We start from the raw sequence: 19,511 nt of genomic DNA on the forward strand, positions 1-19,511 counted from the left end.
GGTGGATGGTAGTAACAGTGTTGGGCCAAGGTGGATGGTAGTAACAGTGTTGGGCCAAGGTGGATGGTAGTAATAGTGTTGGGCCAAGGTGGATGGTAGTAATAGTGTTGGGCCAAGGTGGATGGTAGTAATAGTGTTGGGAAAAGGTGGATGGTAGTAATAGTGTTGGGCCAAGGTGGATGGTAGTAATAGTGTTGGGCCAAAGTGGATGGTAGTAATAGTGTTGGGCCAAGGTGGATGGTAGTAATAGTGTTGGGCCAAAGTGGATGGTAGTAATAGTGTTGGCCAAGGTGGATGGCAGTAATAGTGTTGGCCAAAGTGGATGGTAGTAATAGTGTTGGCCAAGGTGGATGGCAGTAATAGTGTTGGGCCAAGGTGGATGGTAGTAATAGTGTTGGGCCAAGGTGGATGGTAGTAATAGTGTTGGGCCAAGGTGGATGGTAGTAATAGTGTTGGGCCAAGGTGGATGGTAGTAATAGTGTTGGGCCAAGGTGGATGGTAGTAATAGTGTTAGGCCAAAGTGGATGGTAGTAATAGTGTTGGCCAAGGTGGACGGTAGTCATAGTGTTGGGCCAAGGTGGATGGTAGTCATAGTGTTGGGCCAAGGTGGATGGTAGTAATAGTGTTGGGCCAAGGTGGATGGTAGTAATAGTGTTAGGCCAAAGTGGATGGTAGTCATAGTGTTGGCCAAGGTGGACGGTAGTCATAGTGTTGGGCCAAGGTGGATGGTAGTAATAGTGTTGGGCCAAGGTGGATGGTAGTAATAGTGTTGGGCCAAGGTGGATGGTAGTAATAGTGTTGGGCCAAGGTGGATGGTAGTAATAGTGTTGGGCCAAGGTGGATGGTAGTAATAGTGTTGGGCCAAGGTGGATGGTAGTAATAGTGTTGGGCCAAGGTGGATGGTAGTCATAGTGTTGGGCCAAGGTGGATGGTAGTCATAGTGTTGGGCCAAGGTGGATGGTAGTCATAGTGTTGGGCCAAGGTGGATGGTAGTAATAGTGTTGGGCCAAGGTGGATGGTAGTTATAGTGTTGGGCCAAGGTGGATGGTAGTAATAGTGTTGGGCCAAGGTGGAAGGTAGTTATAGTGTTGGGCCAAGGTGGATGGTAGTAATAGTGTTGGGCCAAGGTGGATGGTAGTAATAGTGTTGGGCCAAGGTGGATGGTAGTAATAGTGTTGGGCCAAGGTGGATGGTAGTAATAGTGTTGGGCCAAGGAAGATGGTAGTAATAGTGTTGGGCCAAGGTGGATGGTAGTAACAGTGTTGGGCCAAGGTGGATGGTAGTAATAGTGTTGGGCCAAGGTGGATGGTAGTAACAGTGTTGGGCCAAGGTGGATGGTAGTAACAGTGTTGGGCCAAGGTGGATGGTAGTAATAGTGTTGGGCCAAGGTGGATGGTAGTAATAGTGTTGGGCCAAGGTGGATGGTAGTAATAGTGTTGGGAAAAGGTGGATGGTAGTAATAGTGTTGGGCCAAGGTGGATGGTAGTAATAGTGTTGGGCCAAAGTGGATGGTAGTAATAGTGTTGGGCCAAGGTGGATGGTAGTAATAGTGTTGGGCCAAAGTGGATGGTAGTAATAGTGTTGGCCAAGGTGGATGGCAGTAATAGTGTTGGCCAAAGTGGATGGTAGTAATAGTGTTGGCCAAGGTGGATGGCAGTAATAGTGTTGGGCCAAGGTGGATGGTAGTAATAGTGTTGGGCCAAGGTGGATTGTAGTAATAGTGTTGGGCCAAGGTGGATGGTAGTAATAGTGTTAGGCCAAAGTGGATGGTAGTAATAGTGTTGGCCAAGGTGGACGGTAGTCATAGTGTTGGGCCAAGGTGGATGGTAGTCATAGTGTTGGGCCAAGGTGGATGGTAGTAATAGTGTTGGGCCAAGGTGGATGGTAGTAATAGTGTTAGGCCAAAGTGGATGGTAGTCATAGTGTTGGCCAAGGTGGACGGTAGTCATAGTGTTGGGCCAAGGTGGATGGTAGTAATAGTGTTGGGCCAAGGTGGATGGTAGTAATAGTGTTGGGCCAAGGTGGATGGTAGTAATAGTGTTGGGCCAAGGTGGATGGTAGTAATAGTGTTGGGCCAAGGTGGATGGTAGTAATAGTGTTGGGCCAAGGTGGATGGTAGTAATAGTGTTGGGCCAAGGTGGATGGTAGTAATAGTGTTGGGCCAAGGTGGATGGTAGTCATAGTGTTGGGCCAAGGTGGATGGTAGTCATAGTGTTGGGCCAAGGTGGATGGTAGTAATAGTGTTGGGCCAAGGTGGATGGTAGTTATAGTGTTGGGCCAAGGTGGATGGTAGTAATAGTGTTGGGCCAAGGTGGAAGGTAGTTATAGTGTTGGGCCAAGGTGGATGGTAGTAATAGTGTTGGGCCAAGGTGGATGGTAGTAATAGTGTTGGGCCAAGGTGGATGGCAGTAATAGTGTTGGGCCAAGGTGGATGGTAGTAATAGTGTTGGGCCAAGGTGGATGGTAGTAATAGTGTTGGGCCAAGGTGGATGGTAGTCATAGTGTTGGGCCAAGGTGGATGGTAGTCATAGTGTTGGGCCAAGGTGGATGGTAGTAATAGTGTTGGGCCAAGGTGGATGGTAGTTATAGTGTTGGGCCAAGGTGGATGGTAGTAATAGTGTTGGGCCAAGGTGGAAGGTAGTTATAGTGTTGGGCCAAGGTGGATGGTAGTAATAGTGTTGGGCCAAGGTGGATGGTAGTAATAGTGTTGGGCCAAGGTGGATGGCAGTAATAGTGTTGGGCCAAGGTGGATGGTAGTAACAGTGTTGGGCCAAGGTGGATGGTAGTAATAGTGTTGGGCCAAGGTGGATGGTAGTCATAGTGTTGGGTCAAGGTGGATGGTAGTAATAGTGTTGGGCCAAGGTGGATGGCAGTAATAGTGTTGGGCCAAGGTGGATGGCAGTAATAGTGTTGGGCCAAGGTGGATGGTAGTAATAGTGTTGGGCCAAGGTGGATGGTAGTAATAGTGTTGGGTCAAGGTGGAAGGTAGTAATAGTGTTGGGCCAAGGTGGATGGTAGTAATAGTGTTGGGCCAAGGTGGATGGTAGTAATAGTGTTGGGCCAAGGTGGATGGTAGTAATAGTGTTGGGCCAAGGTGGATGGTAGTAATAGTGTTAGGCCAAAGTGGATGGTAGTAATAGTGTTGGCCAAGGTGGACGGTAGTCATAGTGTTGGGCCAAGGTGGATGGTAGTCATAGTGTTGGGCCAAGGTGGATGGTAGTAATAGTGTTGGGCCAAGGTGGATGGTAGTAATAGTGTTAGGCCAAAGTGGATGGTAGTCATAGTGTTGGCCAAGGTGGACGGTAGTCATAGTGTTGGGCCAAGGTGGATGGTAGTAATAGTGTTGGGCCAAGGTGGATGGTAGTAATAGTGTTGGGCCAAGGTGGATGGTAGTAATAGTGTTGGGCCAAGGTGGATGGTAGTAATAGTGTTGGGCCAAGGTGGATGGTAGTAATAGTGTTGGGCCAAGGTGGATGGTAGTAATAGTGTTGGGCCAAGGTGGATGGTAGTAATAGTGTTGGGCCAAGGTGGATGGTAGTCATAGTGTTGGGCCAAGGTGGATGGTAGTCATAGTGTTGGGCCAAGGTGGATGGTAGTAATAGTGTTGGGCCAAGGTGGATGGTAGTTATAGTGTTGGGCCAAGGTGGATGGTAGTAATAGTGTTGGGCCAAGGTGGAAGGTAGTTATAGTGTTGGGCCAAGGTGGATGGTAGTAATAGTGTTGGGCCAAGGTGGATGGTAGTAATAGTGTTGGGCCAAGGTGGATGGTAGTAATAGTGTTGGGCCAAGGTGGATGGTAGTAATAGTGTTGGGCCAAGGAAGATGGTAGTAATAGTGTTGGGCCAAGGTGGATGGTAGTAACAGTGTTGGGCCAAGGTGGATGGTAGTAATAGTGTTGGGCCAAGGTGGATGGTAGTCATAGTGTTGGGTCAAGGTGGATGGTAGTAATAGTGTTGGGCCAAGGTGGATGGCAGTAATAGTGTTGGGCCAAGGTGGATGGCAGTAATAGTGTTGGGCCAAGGTGGATGGTAGTAATAGTGTTGGGCCAAGGTGGATGGTAGTAATAGTGTTGGGTCAAGGTGGAAGGTAGTAATAGTGTTGGGCCAAGGTGGATGGTAGTAATAGTGTTGGGCCAAGGTGGATGGTAGTAATAGTGTTGGGCCAAGGTGGATGGTAGTAATAGTGTTGGGCCAAGGTGGATGGTAGTAATAGTGTTGGGCCAAGGTGGAAGGTAGTTATAGTGTTGGGCCAAGGTGGATGGTAGTAATAGTGTTGGGCCAAGGTGGATGGTAGTAATAGTGTTGGGCCAAGGTGGATGGTAGTAATAGTGCTGATCCAAGGTGGATGGTAGTAATAGTGTTGGGCCAAGGTGGATGGTAGTAATAGTGTTGGGCCAAGGTGGATGGTAGTCATAGTGTTGGGCCAAGGTGGATGGTAGTAATAGTGTTGGGCCAAGGTGGAAGGTAGTTATAGTGTTGGGCCAAGGTGGATGGCAGTAATAGTGTTGGGCCAAGGTGGATGGTAGTAATAGTGTTGGGCCAAGGTGGATGGTAGTAATAGTGTTGGGCCAAAGTGGATGGTAGTAATAGTGTTGATCCAAGGTGGATGGTAGTAATAGTGTTGGGCCAAGGTGGATGGTAGTAATAGTGTTGGGCCAAGGTGGATGGTAGTTATAGTGTTGGGCCAAGGTGGATGGTAGTTATAGTGTTAGGCCAAGGTGGATGGTAGTTATAGTGTTGGGCCAAGGTGGATGGTAGTCATAGTGTTGGGCCAAGGTGGATGGTAGTAATAGTGTTGGGCCAAGGTGGATGGTAGTAATAGTGTTGGGCCAAGGTGGATGGTAGTAATAGTGTTGGGCCAAAGTGGATGGTAGTAATAGTGTTGATCCAAGGTGGATGGTAGTAATAGTGTTGGGCCAAGGTGGATGGTAGTTATAGTGTTGGGCCAAGGTGGATGGTAGTAATAGTGTTGGCCAAGGTGGATGGTAGTAATAGTGTTGGGCCAAGGTGGATGGTAGTAATAGTGTTGGGCCAAGGTGGATGGTAGTTATAGTGTTGGGCCAAGGTGGATGGTAGTCATAGTGTTGGGCCAAGGTGGATGGTAGTAATAGTGTTGGGCCAAAGTGGATGGTAGTCATAGTGTTGGCCAAGGTGGATGGTAGTCATAGTGTTGGGCCAAGGTGGATGGTAGTAATAGTGTTGGGCCAAGGTGGATGGTAGTGATACTGTTGGGCCAAGGTGGATGGTAGTCATAGTGTTGGGCCAAAGTGGATGGTAGTCATAGTGTTGGGCCAAGGTGGATGGTAGTAATAGTGTTGGCCCAAGGTGGATGGTAGTAATAGTGCTGATCCAAGGTGGATGGTAGTAATAGTGTTGGGCCAAGGTGGATGGTAGTAATAGTGTTGGGCCAAAGTGGATGGTAGTAATAGTGTTGGGCCAAAGTGGATGGTAGTAATAGTGTTGATCCAAGGTGAATGGTAGTAATAGTGTTGGGCAAAAGTGGATGGTAGTAATAGTGTTGGGCCAAGGTGGATGGTAGTAATAGTGTTGGGCCAAGGTGGATGGTAGTAATAGTGTTGGGCCAAGGTGGATGGTAGTAATAGTGTTGGGCCAAGGTGGATGGTAGTAATAGTGTTGGGCCAAGGTGGATGGTAGTAATAGTGCTGATCCAAGGTGGATGGTAGTAATAGTGTTGGGCCAAAGTGGATGGTAGTCATAGTGTTGGGCCAAAGTGGATGGTAGTCATAGTGTTGGGCCAAGGTGGATGGTAGTAATAGTGTTGGGCCAAGGTGGATGGTAGTAATAGTGCTGATCCAAGGTGGATGGTAGTAATAGTGTTGGGCCAAGGTGGATGGTAGTAATAGTGTTGGGCCAAAGTGGATGGTAGTAATAGTGTTGGGCCAAAGTGGATGGTAGTAATAGTGTTGATCCAAGGTGAATGGTAGTAATAGTGTTGGGCAAAAGTGGATGGTAGTCATAGTGTTGGGCCAAGGTGGATGGTAGTAATAGTGTTGGGTCAAGGTGGATGGTAGTAATAGTGCTGATCCAAGGTGGATGGCAGTAATAGTGTTGGGCCAAGGTGAATGGTAGTAATAGTGTTGGGCCAAAGTGGATGGTAGTAATAGTGTTGGGCCAAGGTGGATGGTAGTAATAGTGTTGGGCAAAAGTGGATGGTAGTAATAGTGTTGGGCCAAGGTGGATGGTAGTAATAGTGTTGGGCCAAAGTGGATGGCAGTAATAGTGTTGGGCCAAGGTGGATGGTAGTAATAGTGTTGGGCAAAAGTGGATGGTAGTAATAGTGTTGGGCCAAGGTGGATGGTAGTAATAGTGTTGGGCCAAGGTGGATGGTAGTAATAGTGTTGGGCCAAGGTGGATGGTAGTAATAGTGTTAGGCCAAAGTGGATGGTAGTCATAGTGTTGGGCCAAAGTGGATGGTAGTAATAGTGTTGGGCCAAGGTGGATGGTAGTAATAGTGCTGATCCAAGGTGGATGGCAGTAATAGTGTTGGCCAAGGTGGATGGTAGTAATAGTGTTGGGCCAAAGTGGATGGTAGTAATAGTGTTGGGCCAAGGTGGATGGTAGTAATAGTGTTAGGCCAAAGTGGATGGTAGTCATAGTGTTGGGCCAAAGTGGATGGTAGTAATAGTGTTGGGCCAAGGTGGATGGTAGTAATAGTGCTCATCCAAGGTGGATGGCAGTAATAGTGTTGGGCCAAGGTGAATGGTAGTAATAGTGTTGGGCCAAAGTGGATGGTAGTAATAGTGTTGGGCCAAAGTGGATGGTAGTAATAGTGTTGGCCAAGGTGGATGGTAGTAATAGTGCTGATCCAAGGTGGATGGTAGTAATAGTGTTGGGCCAAAGTGGATGGTAGTAATAGTGTTGGCCAAGGTGGATGGTAGTAATAGTGTTGGGTCAAGGTGGATGGTAGTAATAGTGTTGGGTCAAGGTGGATGGTAGTAATAGTGTTGGGCCAAAGTGGATGGTAGTCATAGTGTTGGGCCAAAGTGGATGGTAGTAATAGTGTTGGGCCAAAGTGGATGGTAGTAATAGTGTTGGGCCAAGGTGGATGGTAGTAATAGTGTTGGGCCAAGGTGGATGGTAGTAATAGTGTTAGGCCAAGGTGGATGGTAGTAATAGTGTTGGGCAAAAGTGGATGGTAGTAATAGTGTTGGGCCAAAGTGGATGGTAGTAATAGTGTTGGGCCAAGGTGGATGGTAGTAATAGTGTTAGGCCAAGGTGGATGGTAGTAATAGTGTTGGGCCAAGGTGGATGGTAGTAATAGTGTTGGGCCAAAGTGGATGGTATTAATAGTGTTGGGCCAAGGTGGATGGCAGTAATAGTGCTGATCCAAGGTGGATGGTAGTCATAGTGTTGGGCCAAGGTGGATGGTAGTAATAGTGTTGATCCAAGGTGGATGGTAGTAATAGTGTTGATCCAAGGTGGATGGTAGTCATAGTGTTGGGCCAAAGTGGATGGTAGTAATAGTGTTGGTCCAAGGTGGATGGTAGTAATAGTGTTGATCCAAGGTGGATGGTAGTCATAGTGTTGGGCCAAGGTGGATGGTAGTAATAGTGTTGGGCCAAGGTGGATGGTAGTAATAGTGTTGGGCCAAGGTGGATGGTAGTAATAGTGTTGGGCCAAGGTGAATGGTAGTAATAGTGTTGGGCCAAAGTGGATGGTAGTAATAGTGTTGGGCCAAAGTGGATGGTAGTAATAGTGTTGGCCAAGGTGGATGGTAGTAATAGTGCTGATCCAAGGTGGATGGTAGTAATAGTGTTGGGCCAAAGTGGATGGTAGTAATAGTGTTGGCCAAGGTGGATGGTAGTAATAGTGTTGGGTCAAGGTGGATGGTAGTAATAGTGTTGGGTCAAGGTGGATGGTAGTAATAGTGTTGGGCCAAAGTGGATGGTAGTCATAGTGTTGGGCCAAAGTGGATGGTAGTAATAGTGTTGGGCCAAAGTGGATGGTAGTAATAGTGTTGGGCCAAGGTGGATGGTAGTAATAGTGTTGGGCCAAGGTGGATGGTAGTAATAGTGTTAGGCCAAGGTGGATGGTAGTAATAGTGTTGGGCAAAAGTGGATGGTAGTAATAGTGTTGGGCCAAAGTGGATGGTAGTAATAGTGTTGGGCCAAGGTGGATGGTAGTAATAGTGTTAGGCCAAGGTGGATGGTAGTAATAGTGTTGGGCCAAGGTGGATGGTAGTAATAGTGTTGGGCCAAAGTGGATGGTAGTAATAGTGTTGGGCCAAGGTGGATGGCAGTAATAGTGCTGATCCAAGGTGGATGGTAGTCATAGTGTTGGGCCAAGGTGGATGGTAGTAATAGTGTTGATCCAAGGTGGATGGTAGTAATAGTGTTGATCCAAGGTGGATGGTAGTCATAGTGTTGGGCCAAAGTGGATGGTAGTAATAGTGTTGGTCCAAGGTGGATGGTAGTAATAGTGTTGATCCAAGGTGGATGGTAGTCATAGTGTTGGGCCAAGGTGGATGGTAGTAATAGTGTTGGGCCAAGGTGGATGGTAGTAATAGTGTTGGGCCAAGGTGGATGGTAGTAATAGTGTTGGGCCAAGGTGGACGGTAGTCATAGTGTTGGGCCAAGGTGGATGGTAGTTATAGTGCTGATCCAAGGTGGATGGTAGTAATAGTGCTGGGCCAAGGTGGATGGTAGTAATAGTGTTGGGCCAAGGTGGATGGTAGTCATAGTGTTGGGCCAAGGTGGATGGTAGTAATAGTGTTGGGCCAAGGTGGATGGTAGTAATAGTGTTGGGCCAAAGTGGATGGTAGTAATAGTGTTGGGCCAAGGTGGATGGTAGTAATAGTGTTGGGCCAAGGTGGATGGTAGTAATAGTGTTGAGCCAAGGTGGATGGTAGTCATAGTGTTGGGCCAAAGTGGATGGTAGTAATAGTGTTGGCCAAGGTGGATGGTAGTAATAGTGTTGGGCCAAGGTGGATGGTAGTAATAGTGTTGGGCCAAGGTGGATGGTAGTAATAGTGTTGGGCCAAGGTGGATGGTAGTAATAGTGTTGGCTGATAGGGGTGTTGAGGGAGAGAAATGTAGGTGCTCCTGACTATGATTATTTAAGATTGCGGTAGGGGTATATGCGATGCTGGTGTTTGTGACAGTATATTTTAGATGCTGGTGTTTGTGACAGTATATTTTAGATGCTGGTGTTTGTGACAGTATATTATAGATGCTGGTGTTTGTGACAGTATATTTTAGATGCTGGTGTTTGTGACAGTATATTTTAGATGCTGGTGTTTGTGACAGTATATTATAGATGCTGGTGTTTGTGACAGTATATTTTAGATGGTGGTGATTTCGACAGTATATTTTAGATGCTGGTGTTTGTGACAGTATATTATAGATGCTGGTGTTTGTGACAGTATATTATAGATGGTGGTGTTTGTGACAGTATATTTTAGATGCTGGTGTTTGTGACAGTATATTATAGATGCTGGTGTTTGTGACAGTATATTATAGATGGTGGTGTTTGTGACAGTATATTATAGATGGTGGTGTTTGTGACAGTATATTTTAGATGGTGGTGTTTGTGACAGTATATTATAGATGCTGGTGTTTGTGACAGCATATTATAGATGGTGGTGTTTGTGACAGTATATTTTAGATGCTGGTGTTTGTGACAGTATATTATAGATGCTGGTGATTGTGACAGTATATTTTAGATGGTGGTGTTTGTGACAGTATATTATAGATGGTGGTGTTTGTGACAGTATATTTTAGATGGTGGTGTTTGTGACAGTATATTATAGATGGTGGTGTTTGTGACAGTATATTATAGATGCTGGTGTTTGTGACAGTATATTTTAGATGGTGGTGTTTGTGACAGTATATTATAGATGCTGGTGTTTGTGACAGTATATTATAGATGCTGGTGTTTGTGACAGTATATTTTAGATGGTGGTGTTTGTGACAGTATATTTTAGATGGTGGTGTTTGTAACAGTATATTATAGATGGTGGTGTTTGTGACAGTATATTATAGATGGTGGTGTTTGTGACAGTATATTATAGATGCTGGTGTTTGTGACAGTATATTTTAGATGCTGGTGTTTGTGACAGTATATTATAGATGCTGGTGATTGTGACAGTATATTATAGATGCTGGTGTTTGTGACAGTATATTTTAGATGCTGGTGTTTGTGACAGTATATTTTAGATGCTGGTGTTTGTGACAGTATATTATAGATGCTGGTGTTTGTGACAGTATATTTTAGATGCTGGTGATTGTGACAGTATATTATAGATGGTGGTGTTTGTGACAGTATATTATAGATGCTGGTGTTTGTGACAGTATATTATAGATGGTGGTGTTTGTGACAGTATATTTTAGATGCTGGTGTTTGTGACGGTATATTTTAGATGCTGGTGTTTGTGACAGTATATTATAGATGCTGGTGTTTGTGACAGTATATTATAGATGCTGGTGTTTGTGACAGTATATTTTAGATGGTGGTGTTTGTGACAGTATATTTTAGATGGTGGTGTTTGTGACAGTATATTTTAGATGCTGGTGTTTGTGACAGTATATTATAGATGGTGGTGATTGTGACAGTATATTTTAGGTGCTGGTGATTGTGACAGTATATTTTAGATGGTGGTGTTTGTGACAGTATATTATAGATGCTGGTGTTTGTGACAGTATATTTTAGATGGTGGTGTTTGTGACAGTATATTATAGATGCTGGTGATTGTGACAGTATATTTTAGATGCTGGTGTTTGTGATACTACGCTGCTGATGGTACTGATAATGGTAAAATGTATTCACCAATAAAAAACAAATTGTTATTATTGTTTACAAATTGCTTGGTTTAAAAAATGATAGTGTGGCCAGAGGCGGATCCGGGATTTTCAAAGGGGGGGGGGGGATTAGGGGAAGCAAGGGTTTTATGAAAGAAGGGCCGGATTTATTGTTATTCTGTGGATTTCCTTATATTTCTTGTTATTTCTCAGCCAAATATCTCAAAAGGGGGCAGGGGTCCGCATCTGGTGGCCCGATGATCCTAATTGTATTGTCCAATATTTCAAGGTTTTACTCACAATGATTTTATTCTTAGAGCCGCTTGCAAATGCTGAAAGTGAACAGGTATCAAACATACAGTCTCGTGGCCAATGGCCTTTGTATTGTTGCTATTGGATTATTGATTGTTTGTATAGCCCTGTGCACCATGACTTGTACAGCCTTCATATTTTTGTTATTGGATTGCTTGCTTGTATACCAGGATCCCCACACATGATCCTATATAGCTCTGTGCGGCGTGACTTGTATAATGGTCTTTGTATTCTTTCTATTGGCTTGTTTGCTTGTATACTATAGCTCTATGCACCGTGACATGTTCGAAGGCCTTCATATTCTTGCTATTAGCTTATCTATTGTTTGCTTGTATACTATAGCGCTGTAAATTGTTCAAAGGCCTTCATATTGTTGCTATTAGCTTATGTTTTGCTTGCTTCTATCCTATAGCTCTATGCGCCGTGACTTTCGTGCAAGATTGAACAGCCAAGGTGTCATGGCAACAGGAATCCACTCGGACGTCTGTCAGGTATTGAATTGGCCATCCAAGCTATAAGCATACACGTGCATTACAATAGAAACCTAACTCAACATACCAGAATGCAATGCGCACCTTTTTAAACTAAGTGAACACTGCAATACTGTAGTTTAGGTTGCCCGCACATGCTTATAGCTGGAATGGCCTATTGAATAGTTATTGCAGATTACTTGCTATCACAGCTTATAATAATTATTGCATTGCCACATCTTGATATTAAAACAATATTCCTGAATGATTTTATTTTAGAATTGAGATTATTGGGAATTAAATGAAACTCTAGGGTCAGTACGCAGCTCTTTCAAGCTGCAATTTGAGTGGGCAAATGAACAATATCCGCACCTCGACACAAAGAACGAGAAGAATAGAGACAAAAGAACTCCTTTGTAGAACACAAATAATAGGAGACAAAGCAGCTGTGTACTTACTCTCACTCTATCAGGATGCTTTACAGCCGTTATTGATGCTTTCAAATTTTTTTACCACAGCATGCTATGCTACTTCCGGTTCTAGTGCACCACATCCGGTATCACACCTGCCTCAGAACGCTGGATGCCAAGCTTGGCTACACCTTCAAGGACCGAATGCTGCTACAGGTGGGTAGCCCACACCGCATCCATACATACCATACATGATTTGTCTTATACCAGTTCCAAACTAGGGGAGGAGATGTACGCTTAAGGTCATCTATGTGCAAAATCGTCAGCCAGCTTACATTTGGGGCTGTTCTGAAAAGCTTGTTTTTGAAACATTGGAAATCCTATGGTGTGCATAAGGACAACGTGTACTAAGTGGGCTTGTGCCCTGGGCCCCAGTGTACCACCCATGAGAGGTGGCTAGCAGGCTAGCATTTCTTATACCATACATAAGATAATTCTGATATTTTTACCCTATTTTGTACCCATTTTTGCCTTACGATAGTAAACCTTGCTCGTCACCCTGCTAGCAGACATATCTTTACTGATCTTTTAATGTCCTTACTGATTCAAGATGTCAAGTTTGTTTTTAGTATATTTGTGTGTTATTGTTTCTCAGCTGGCTCTGTCACACCCGTCCTACCACTTGAACTACGGCATGAATCCCGACCATGCTCGCAACAGTCTGTCCAACTGCGGCGTCAAGCAGCCGAGGTACGGCGACCGCCGCATTCACAACGTCCACAGCAAGAAGAAAGGTAAGTGAACCAGCTCAATTCTAACGGCTTTTATATGTGCACATTCACAACGTCCACAGCAAGAAGAAAGGTAAGTGAACCAGCTAAACTCTAATGGCTTTTATTAGTGCATATTCACAACGTCCACAGCAAGAAGAAAGGTAAGTGAACCAGCTAAACTCTAACGGCTTTTATATGTGCAAATTCACAACGTCCACAGCAAGAAGAAAGGTAAGTGAACCAGCTAAACTCTAATGGCTTTTATATGTGCACATTCACAACGTCCACAGCAAGAAGAAAGGTAAGTAAACCAGTTAAACTCTAATGGCTTTTATTAGTGCATATTCACAACGTCCACAGCAAGAAGAAAGGTATGTGAACCAGTTAAACTCTAATGGCTTTTATTAGTGCATATTCACAACGTCCAAGGCAAGGAAAAAGGTAAGTGAACCAGCTAAACTCTAATGGCTTTTACTAGTGCATATTCACAATGTCCACAGCAAGAATAAATGTGAGTGTGCCAGTTTATAAACTCTTGGTATCGCTAAAACCTTTTTTCGATTTGAATACCTAGATCAGTTGTTCCTGATGTTGTATTTAATATTGTATTTAATTTTTAGGTATAACACATTTGGTCCGTGTGATGGCGAACTTGGGAAAGGTGGAGGAAGATAGATCAATGTAAGTATTCAAAGTCTTCCCCCTTCTACCCCCTCCTCCTAAGCTTTCCCTCCAGACCTTTCTCTCTACACGTAAAAATCTGTCCTTCCTCTCAAACTTTCCCTCTAAACCTTTCTTTCTACCTGCATAAGATCTGCCCTTTTTGGTCGCCCTCTTACTCTCATTCAATCTTTATACTAATTCATTTTTCTTCTTCCCTAAACCTCCACTTTTGCTTGCTTGCTTGTTTTGTGTAGGTTCGAAGATAACAATGGCAAACTAGCTCTTATAAAGCATCCGGGTGCCAAGGATAAACGACGCAGGCAGACAGTTCACAGTTCAGGAAAAGCATGGTACAATAGGGAACGCTGCAAAATACACATAGTTAGTTATAGTAGTAGTAGTAGTGGTAGTACTTGGTGCACTTCAGTGAAGACCAGGAATGGTTAAGCAGATATCATGCATTATCCTGTACTTCAGCAGAGGCAATGCATGGTAAAGCAAATATCTCTGCAACAACATACTCAGTTACTTACGTAGATAAGAATAATGTAGCCAGGACTTTTCCTTGGTGCGCCAGTTTCCTCCCCATAGGTTATAATGTTACATGATCAGGCCAGGGTTGGGTTTTGGGGGTCCTTCCTGATAGTCTCGTTTGCCGTTTGTAGGATCCGTCACAATGAGCGGCTGGAGTTTCTTGGAGACGCTGTCCTTGAATTCATCTGCAGGTATCTAAACAGTTGGTAACTGAACGGGAAGACAGACGCACACAGCGCCAGCCATCCAACGTCAGCATTTCTTTAGGCCGGTTAAGACGATTTAGTGATATGCGTATTGCCCGCGACACAACTCGAATCGTAATGTGTAAATCAGCCTACGCCTCGCCTACGAATGTCGCAATGTGACATTCGGGGCTAAGGCATGTGGTATATGACTTAAACGTGTTGTCTAAATCAGCCTTTAGCTTTTCAGTGTGACACATCATAGGAAATTTACCACATCTGTTTCATTGCTTCGATGTCACCCTGTGCTTAGTGATGTAGGACTTGAATGAAAATGACTCACCTATTCATTCTGTTAGTTATACAAAGCATTTTTTTGAATATCGAAATGTCCTTTTTCGCCAATTAGTTTCCCTTGGTTTGCAATTTCTGTTCTTCTGATTTGTTCTAAAGTGTAACTGTATTGTTGTCGTTCATCAACCCTTCCTCTTCAAACCCGATTTTCTATTTGTATAGACCAAAATACATTTAGTTCTACGTCGATACAAACATCACATTAAATGGGGTCGCAACCAAGTTGAATGGATGTGGTCAGTAGAGTTTCCGTTGCACAAATGCAGAGAATTTTAAGATTTTATTCGGCACGACAAAAGGCACAACAAAGTTTGAATGCCATTTTGTGTGCAACACGACTGGTGCAGCCTGGGCTGGGTCATACAAAACAGGTAAGTGTAAACCCAGGAATAAATACTGCCATCTCGATATTTAATTGAATAAAAAAGGCATTCATTCCTGGGTTAGCGTTAACCTGCTTTCTAGGAACCTGGCCCCGCACGCTGTATCATTGATCGACCTCAAACTGGTTAATGAGTCCAAGATAATCAAGCTCAGCATGACAAGAAGGCGAAGTATGAATCGAGCCTAACGTTATCTATTGTTGCAGCAAGCATCTGTTCTATATGCTACCTGACATGGATGAGGGGCACCTTGCGACATTCAGATCCGCCCTTGTGCAGAACCGACACCTGGCGCTCCTGGCCAAGGTACATAACTAACACAGCTCCTTGCCAAGGTCTTATTTATTTAGTACATCGATGTGAGTAGAAATCTTTAATTCAGCGGCATCTGCTACTATCACTTATTCGTACCATGTTAAAAGGAGAATTAGTGTTAAAGTGTCTTTGCCATTTCTATTATAGATGCTCGACCTTTCTGACTACATGCAGTTCTCGCACGGGTAAGCCACCGAATCAACCTCTCCTCTTTCGCTCAAATTTCCCCCCTTCTCCTCACTTCCACTTTCTCTTGTGTCTCCACTCCTTCTTTTAAACCCTTATTCTTAAACATGTGTTGTTGCTGTCTTGAAGACCCGACCTGTGCCAGGAAGACGACTTGAATCATGCCATGGCCAACTGCCTAGAGGCATTGCTTGGTAAGATATACTTATACCACCAGTGCACTTGCCACATATACTCATAGGGGACGAAGTTCGTTTAGCCATTTAGCGGACCATTTTCTACTAGGTATCTTGTTGCAGTGGTACTAATTTTCATTCACTTAAGCAGTCCTTCCATTTGATGTGTGGTGGTTCTTCACAACCCCTCGAGCCTGTGACTATGGGCCTGTCATTCTTACACTGCATTTAACTTATATGTCATTTTAAAGAAATAAATCCTCCTAAGTTTCTAAATATTGGATGGAACTTTTTACAACTATTATATCATAGGTGCAGTCTATTTAGAAGCTGGTCTACAAGTAGCAACAGAACTCTTTTCGAGACTTGCATTCACGGAACAGGTAACTGCCTTAACTATCTTAGGATAGAAAGGTTTGTTCATTTATATACTTAGAACTTGTAATTCCAACCTAAAACGAGTAATATCTAAATCATACATTATTATAACTTTGGCGAGCATTGTGGCGTATTATACGGGCTCTAATGAACGTTTTGGCGGGTTCTAATATATTTAAGCCCGCTGCTCTAAGCCAATGAGAGGGCGAGGAAATTGCAGCGAGCCAATCAGAAGGAAGCAGGAATTCCCGCAATTCATTCAAACCGCTCGTCGCATCGCTTGCCGTGTTTGGTTGTGTTTTGACAACTACCAAAAAAACAAACAGGAAAACATGGCTGAACACGACTCACAATCTTCTCAGTTCGATGAGGAGGAGCTTAAAAAAATGGAAGAAGATTCTGTCCCCAAAAATACTAAAAAACAAACATCCTGGGCGATGAAAATGTTCACCGAGTGGTGCACAAAGCGAAGTGTTGGATGTGATTTTCACAGTATCAGCTCCCCGAATCTTGGAGGCATTTTACGCCGTTTCTATGCTGAAGTCAAAACAAAAGACGAGAAGGACCTCTCGCCGAGTGCCTTTTGCTTCTAGCGAAACCATTGAGATGGAAAACAGAAATGATAGCAAACAAGGCAGTTTATCTTGGGCAGGCGGGCAAGTGAATGTAAGTTTTTCATCCTCGACCGAATTATACTTCTGCAAAGGCTGTCATGCCAAATTGTCACTTTTCCAATTGCACAATAAATTTTAATTCCTACAAGTGACATCCCATTAAACTTTCTATATTTTGAAACAGTTGTTTCGTTTACAAAAAGAACCTTAAACACGTGTATATTTAGCAACGTTTGTAAAGTGAATTGAAGCTGTATTTATTAATTATGTTATAACAACTTTCAATTAATAAATATCACGCGAGTCATCCGGGTTTTCCGATATCATTTTTGTTTTTGTTTTTGCGCTTAATGCTCGCCAAAGTTATAATAATAGTAATGTAGTTGATGCTCTTGGGCGTAAATATGTTTTGGGCCCTTCTCAGTGCTCATTTTAAAATGAGCTCGAGTCGGGCCCAAAACATATTTACGCCCGCGAACATCAACTATATTGTTATATTACTTAGGACTTGTATGACAAGTGGATGGAGCTGCCAAAGCACCGCCTACAGGTAACATCTGTGTGGAATAAGCCAGTTCAGAGTTTTCAAAAGAAAAAGACGCGAGGATACTGAATCGATCGAATCGGACCAAATATACGATTTTGAAGAAGAGTTTGTATGGCGGTCTTGGAAAAATATCCTTCCTACAAAGCCGCTCTACAAGATATGGGAAAACCAACCACATTCATGTGTTACACACTTATTGTTTTAATACCTTTCTACCGCGTTTTGTTATTTCGTCCACGAAATTAAAATAATATTTTTGCCAAACATCTAAGAGCAATATTGATTTGAATTTTACGGCATAAAAATTGAAACGGCACTTCTACTGGTGCATTTTATACTTCTAATTGGAGTTCGCCGATGAACTTTTACAGTATTCGAGTGAAGAAATGACTCAGGGTACTCAGAAAATCGCTCCGTAGAAATACCTTTTGCGCCAATTCATCCCAAATTGCCCCCTATACGAAGTGCAATAGTCCTCACGTGTTGCAATGAATGATTTCAACATATCGTTTAAAGCTGTAGAAAGGATTTTTCTCCAAGACCGCAATATAGCCTACCTGTAGGCTTTGATTGTTTTTCCAGTACGAAAACCCCGAAAACACGGAGTTCGCATAACCCGGCCGCCATCTTGGTTAACCCCCTCTCCCTGCGGAGCGCGTTATCAAATATGGCGGCCGGGTTATGCGAACTCCGTGTTTTCAGGGTTTTCGTGCCTGAAAAACTATCAAAGCCTACAGGTAGGCTAACCGCAATACAAACTCTCTTGTGAAGTCGCTCTATTGGTCCAAAAGAGCCCAGTCCCTTACGGCATTTCTTACTCTGAACTGGCTTATTCACAGTCATCAGGTAACATCCTAGGCTCGGTTTCCAGTGTAGTGGTTTAGGTTGGCGCAGGGTATGAGATGTTGTATGAATGAGCCAATCAAAAGTCTAGCACTCGAAAGTCCGTCTATAAGAAGTAGCATAATTATCACACAATAGTTCAAAATAGCGGAAAGGATAGTTCGAGAAAAAGTGTTTGACCTGGCGTTAGAAAAGTCCGGTTCCTAGCAAAAGCTTGCCGTGAAAGAGTTTCTTTCTGGTAAAGATGTTGTAGTTCTGTGCAACCCACAAGAAGTGACGTCACGTACTTGTTGCGTGACCGTGCGGCATGCCGTCACTGGAGGAGCAGGGCACGACGTAACCAGTGCTGGAAACAAAACCTAGTAACATCATTGAGGAGTTTATACTTAACTGTCATCGTCAGTATCATCACATCATCACCAGATATGGTATGTAGTTGCTTTCTCATACTTTTTCTGTGTTAATGAATATAGGACCAAAAACCAGGTGGTGACCGACACCTGATAGGATCGTCACCAGTTCTTCAAGTAAGTTATCGCCAAACCCTCACCCCTACCTTATGTAGTCGTTACAAGTTAACCCATTGACTCCTGGCTTTTTTGGAGCTGAATTTACAAAAAACAGACTGAAAACAGATACCTCCCCCCTATTCTGAGTTTTATACAGCCCGTCAAAGTCAAACACAGCTGCACCTAGTCAGCGGTATCCAAGCTTTCCAACAGTGCTTTGCGGTACCCACTTTTAATCCCTCGTCGTTGTGCTGAAGCCAGCACAAGTTGATGGTTGCTTGTATTTTTCATCAAAAATACAGCTATGAGCATATTAGGAGAGTGTCTTAGGACATCATGAAGTCTTTTGGGGCATAATTGAGTGCTTTGCTTATGGATATTTGCAAGCAAAGGTGGATTCATGATGATTTTTTCTTGTTTGGCTTTGCCCGGATGAGAAAATAATTTCTAATGAATCACCACAGCTCTCCTAAATGCTGTCTTTTCTGAAACCAAATTGATTGCAAAATTGTTTACACTGCTATTCTGGGTCTGTTTGACCTGGAATTGATTTGTTTGGCTTCGGGGTGAAAAGACTTCTAAAAAAACATCTGTCTTTGGGGAGAGGAGTGTTGACTGGCCCTCCCCTCGTGAATTTTCCCCTGGATCTCCCAGAATGCTTTGCAATACGTAAAGATATTTTCGTGGTTGTACAATCCTTCAAGGAATGGACATTGTGTTTTGAGGCCAAGGAAATGTACCTGGAGGATCAGAATAAAGGTATCTATTTGTGTCTTGAGCTGTGTTTGCTGATCTCTTTCCCTTGTGTGGTATTTTGAGCGTTTTATTGAGAGGGGTGATTCTGCTTTTCTCTCCTTGTTCGATTTGAGATTTGTCAAAGAACCTGTGCTATTATTTGGCTTAAGAGTAGATGCCAACACCTTGGTTGGATGCATATCTGCAAGACCATTTATCCCTTAGACTGATGCCTGAGTATCTTCATCTTGTTGTGTTTATTTTGAATTTATGAATTTTTTGGGTTGTGGGTACTTCCCAAAGCCGGTACAGGCCGGTTGAGGGGTCAATGTGTTAAGGGAAATAGCGTGTAAAGACATCAAAGTTCAT

The 19,511-nt window shown here is 43.6% G+C and overlaps 1 protein-coding gene and 2 long non-coding RNA genes across 7 annotated transcripts in view; 2 read left to right on the forward strand and 1 right to left on the reverse strand.

The window, feature by feature from the left end:
* Positions 1 to 19,511, forward strand: part of LOC5503894 (ribonuclease 3) — a 46,122-nt gene that overhangs the window by 16,397 nt on the left and 10,214 nt on the right. For 4 of the 5 annotated variants that reach the window (XM_048731126.1, XM_048731121.1, XM_048731122.1 and 1 more), the window contains 13 exons: positions 11,073 to 11,101; positions 11,480 to 11,558; positions 12,056 to 12,163; positions 12,603 to 12,741; positions 13,341 to 13,401; positions 13,638 to 13,733; positions 14,049 to 14,108; positions 15,046 to 15,145; positions 15,302 to 15,339; positions 15,470 to 15,534; positions 15,829 to 15,899; positions 17,014 to 17,058; positions 18,372 to 18,425. In XM_048731126.1, the coding sequence (XP_048587083.1) occupies positions 11,073 to 11,101; positions 11,480 to 11,558; positions 12,056 to 12,163; positions 12,603 to 12,741; positions 13,341 to 13,401; positions 13,638 to 13,733; positions 14,049 to 14,108; positions 15,046 to 15,145; positions 15,302 to 15,339; positions 15,470 to 15,534; positions 15,829 to 15,899; positions 17,014 to 17,058; positions 18,372 to 18,425 (945 nt within the window). The remainder of the gene's footprint in view (positions 1 to 11,072; positions 11,102 to 11,479; positions 11,559 to 12,055; positions 12,164 to 12,602; positions 12,742 to 13,340; positions 13,402 to 13,637; positions 13,734 to 14,048; positions 14,109 to 15,045; positions 15,146 to 15,301; positions 15,340 to 15,469; positions 15,535 to 15,828; positions 15,900 to 17,013; positions 17,059 to 18,371; positions 18,426 to 19,511) is intronic. The other variant, XM_048731123.1, reaches the window with a different exon arrangement.
* On the forward strand, positions 1,797 to 3,394 carry LOC125570113. Its single transcript, XR_007312475.1, has 3 exons — positions 1,797 to 1,877; positions 2,138 to 2,253; positions 3,325 to 3,394. It is a non-coding gene; the product is annotated as an uncharacterized LOC125570113 (long non-coding RNA).
* Positions 13,334 to 16,280, reverse strand: LOC116611685. Its single transcript, XR_004293610.2, has 2 exons — positions 13,917 to 16,280; positions 13,334 to 13,748 (listed from the first exon to the last, which is right to left on the reverse strand). It is a non-coding gene; the product is annotated as an uncharacterized LOC116611685 (long non-coding RNA).

The sequence above is a fragment of the Nematostella vectensis genome, chromosome 8 (assembly GCF_932526225.1).
Source record: "Nematostella vectensis chromosome 8, jaNemVect1.1, whole genome shotgun sequence".
Taxonomy (NCBI): Eukaryota; Metazoa; Cnidaria; class Anthozoa; order Actiniaria; family Edwardsiidae; genus Nematostella; species Nematostella vectensis.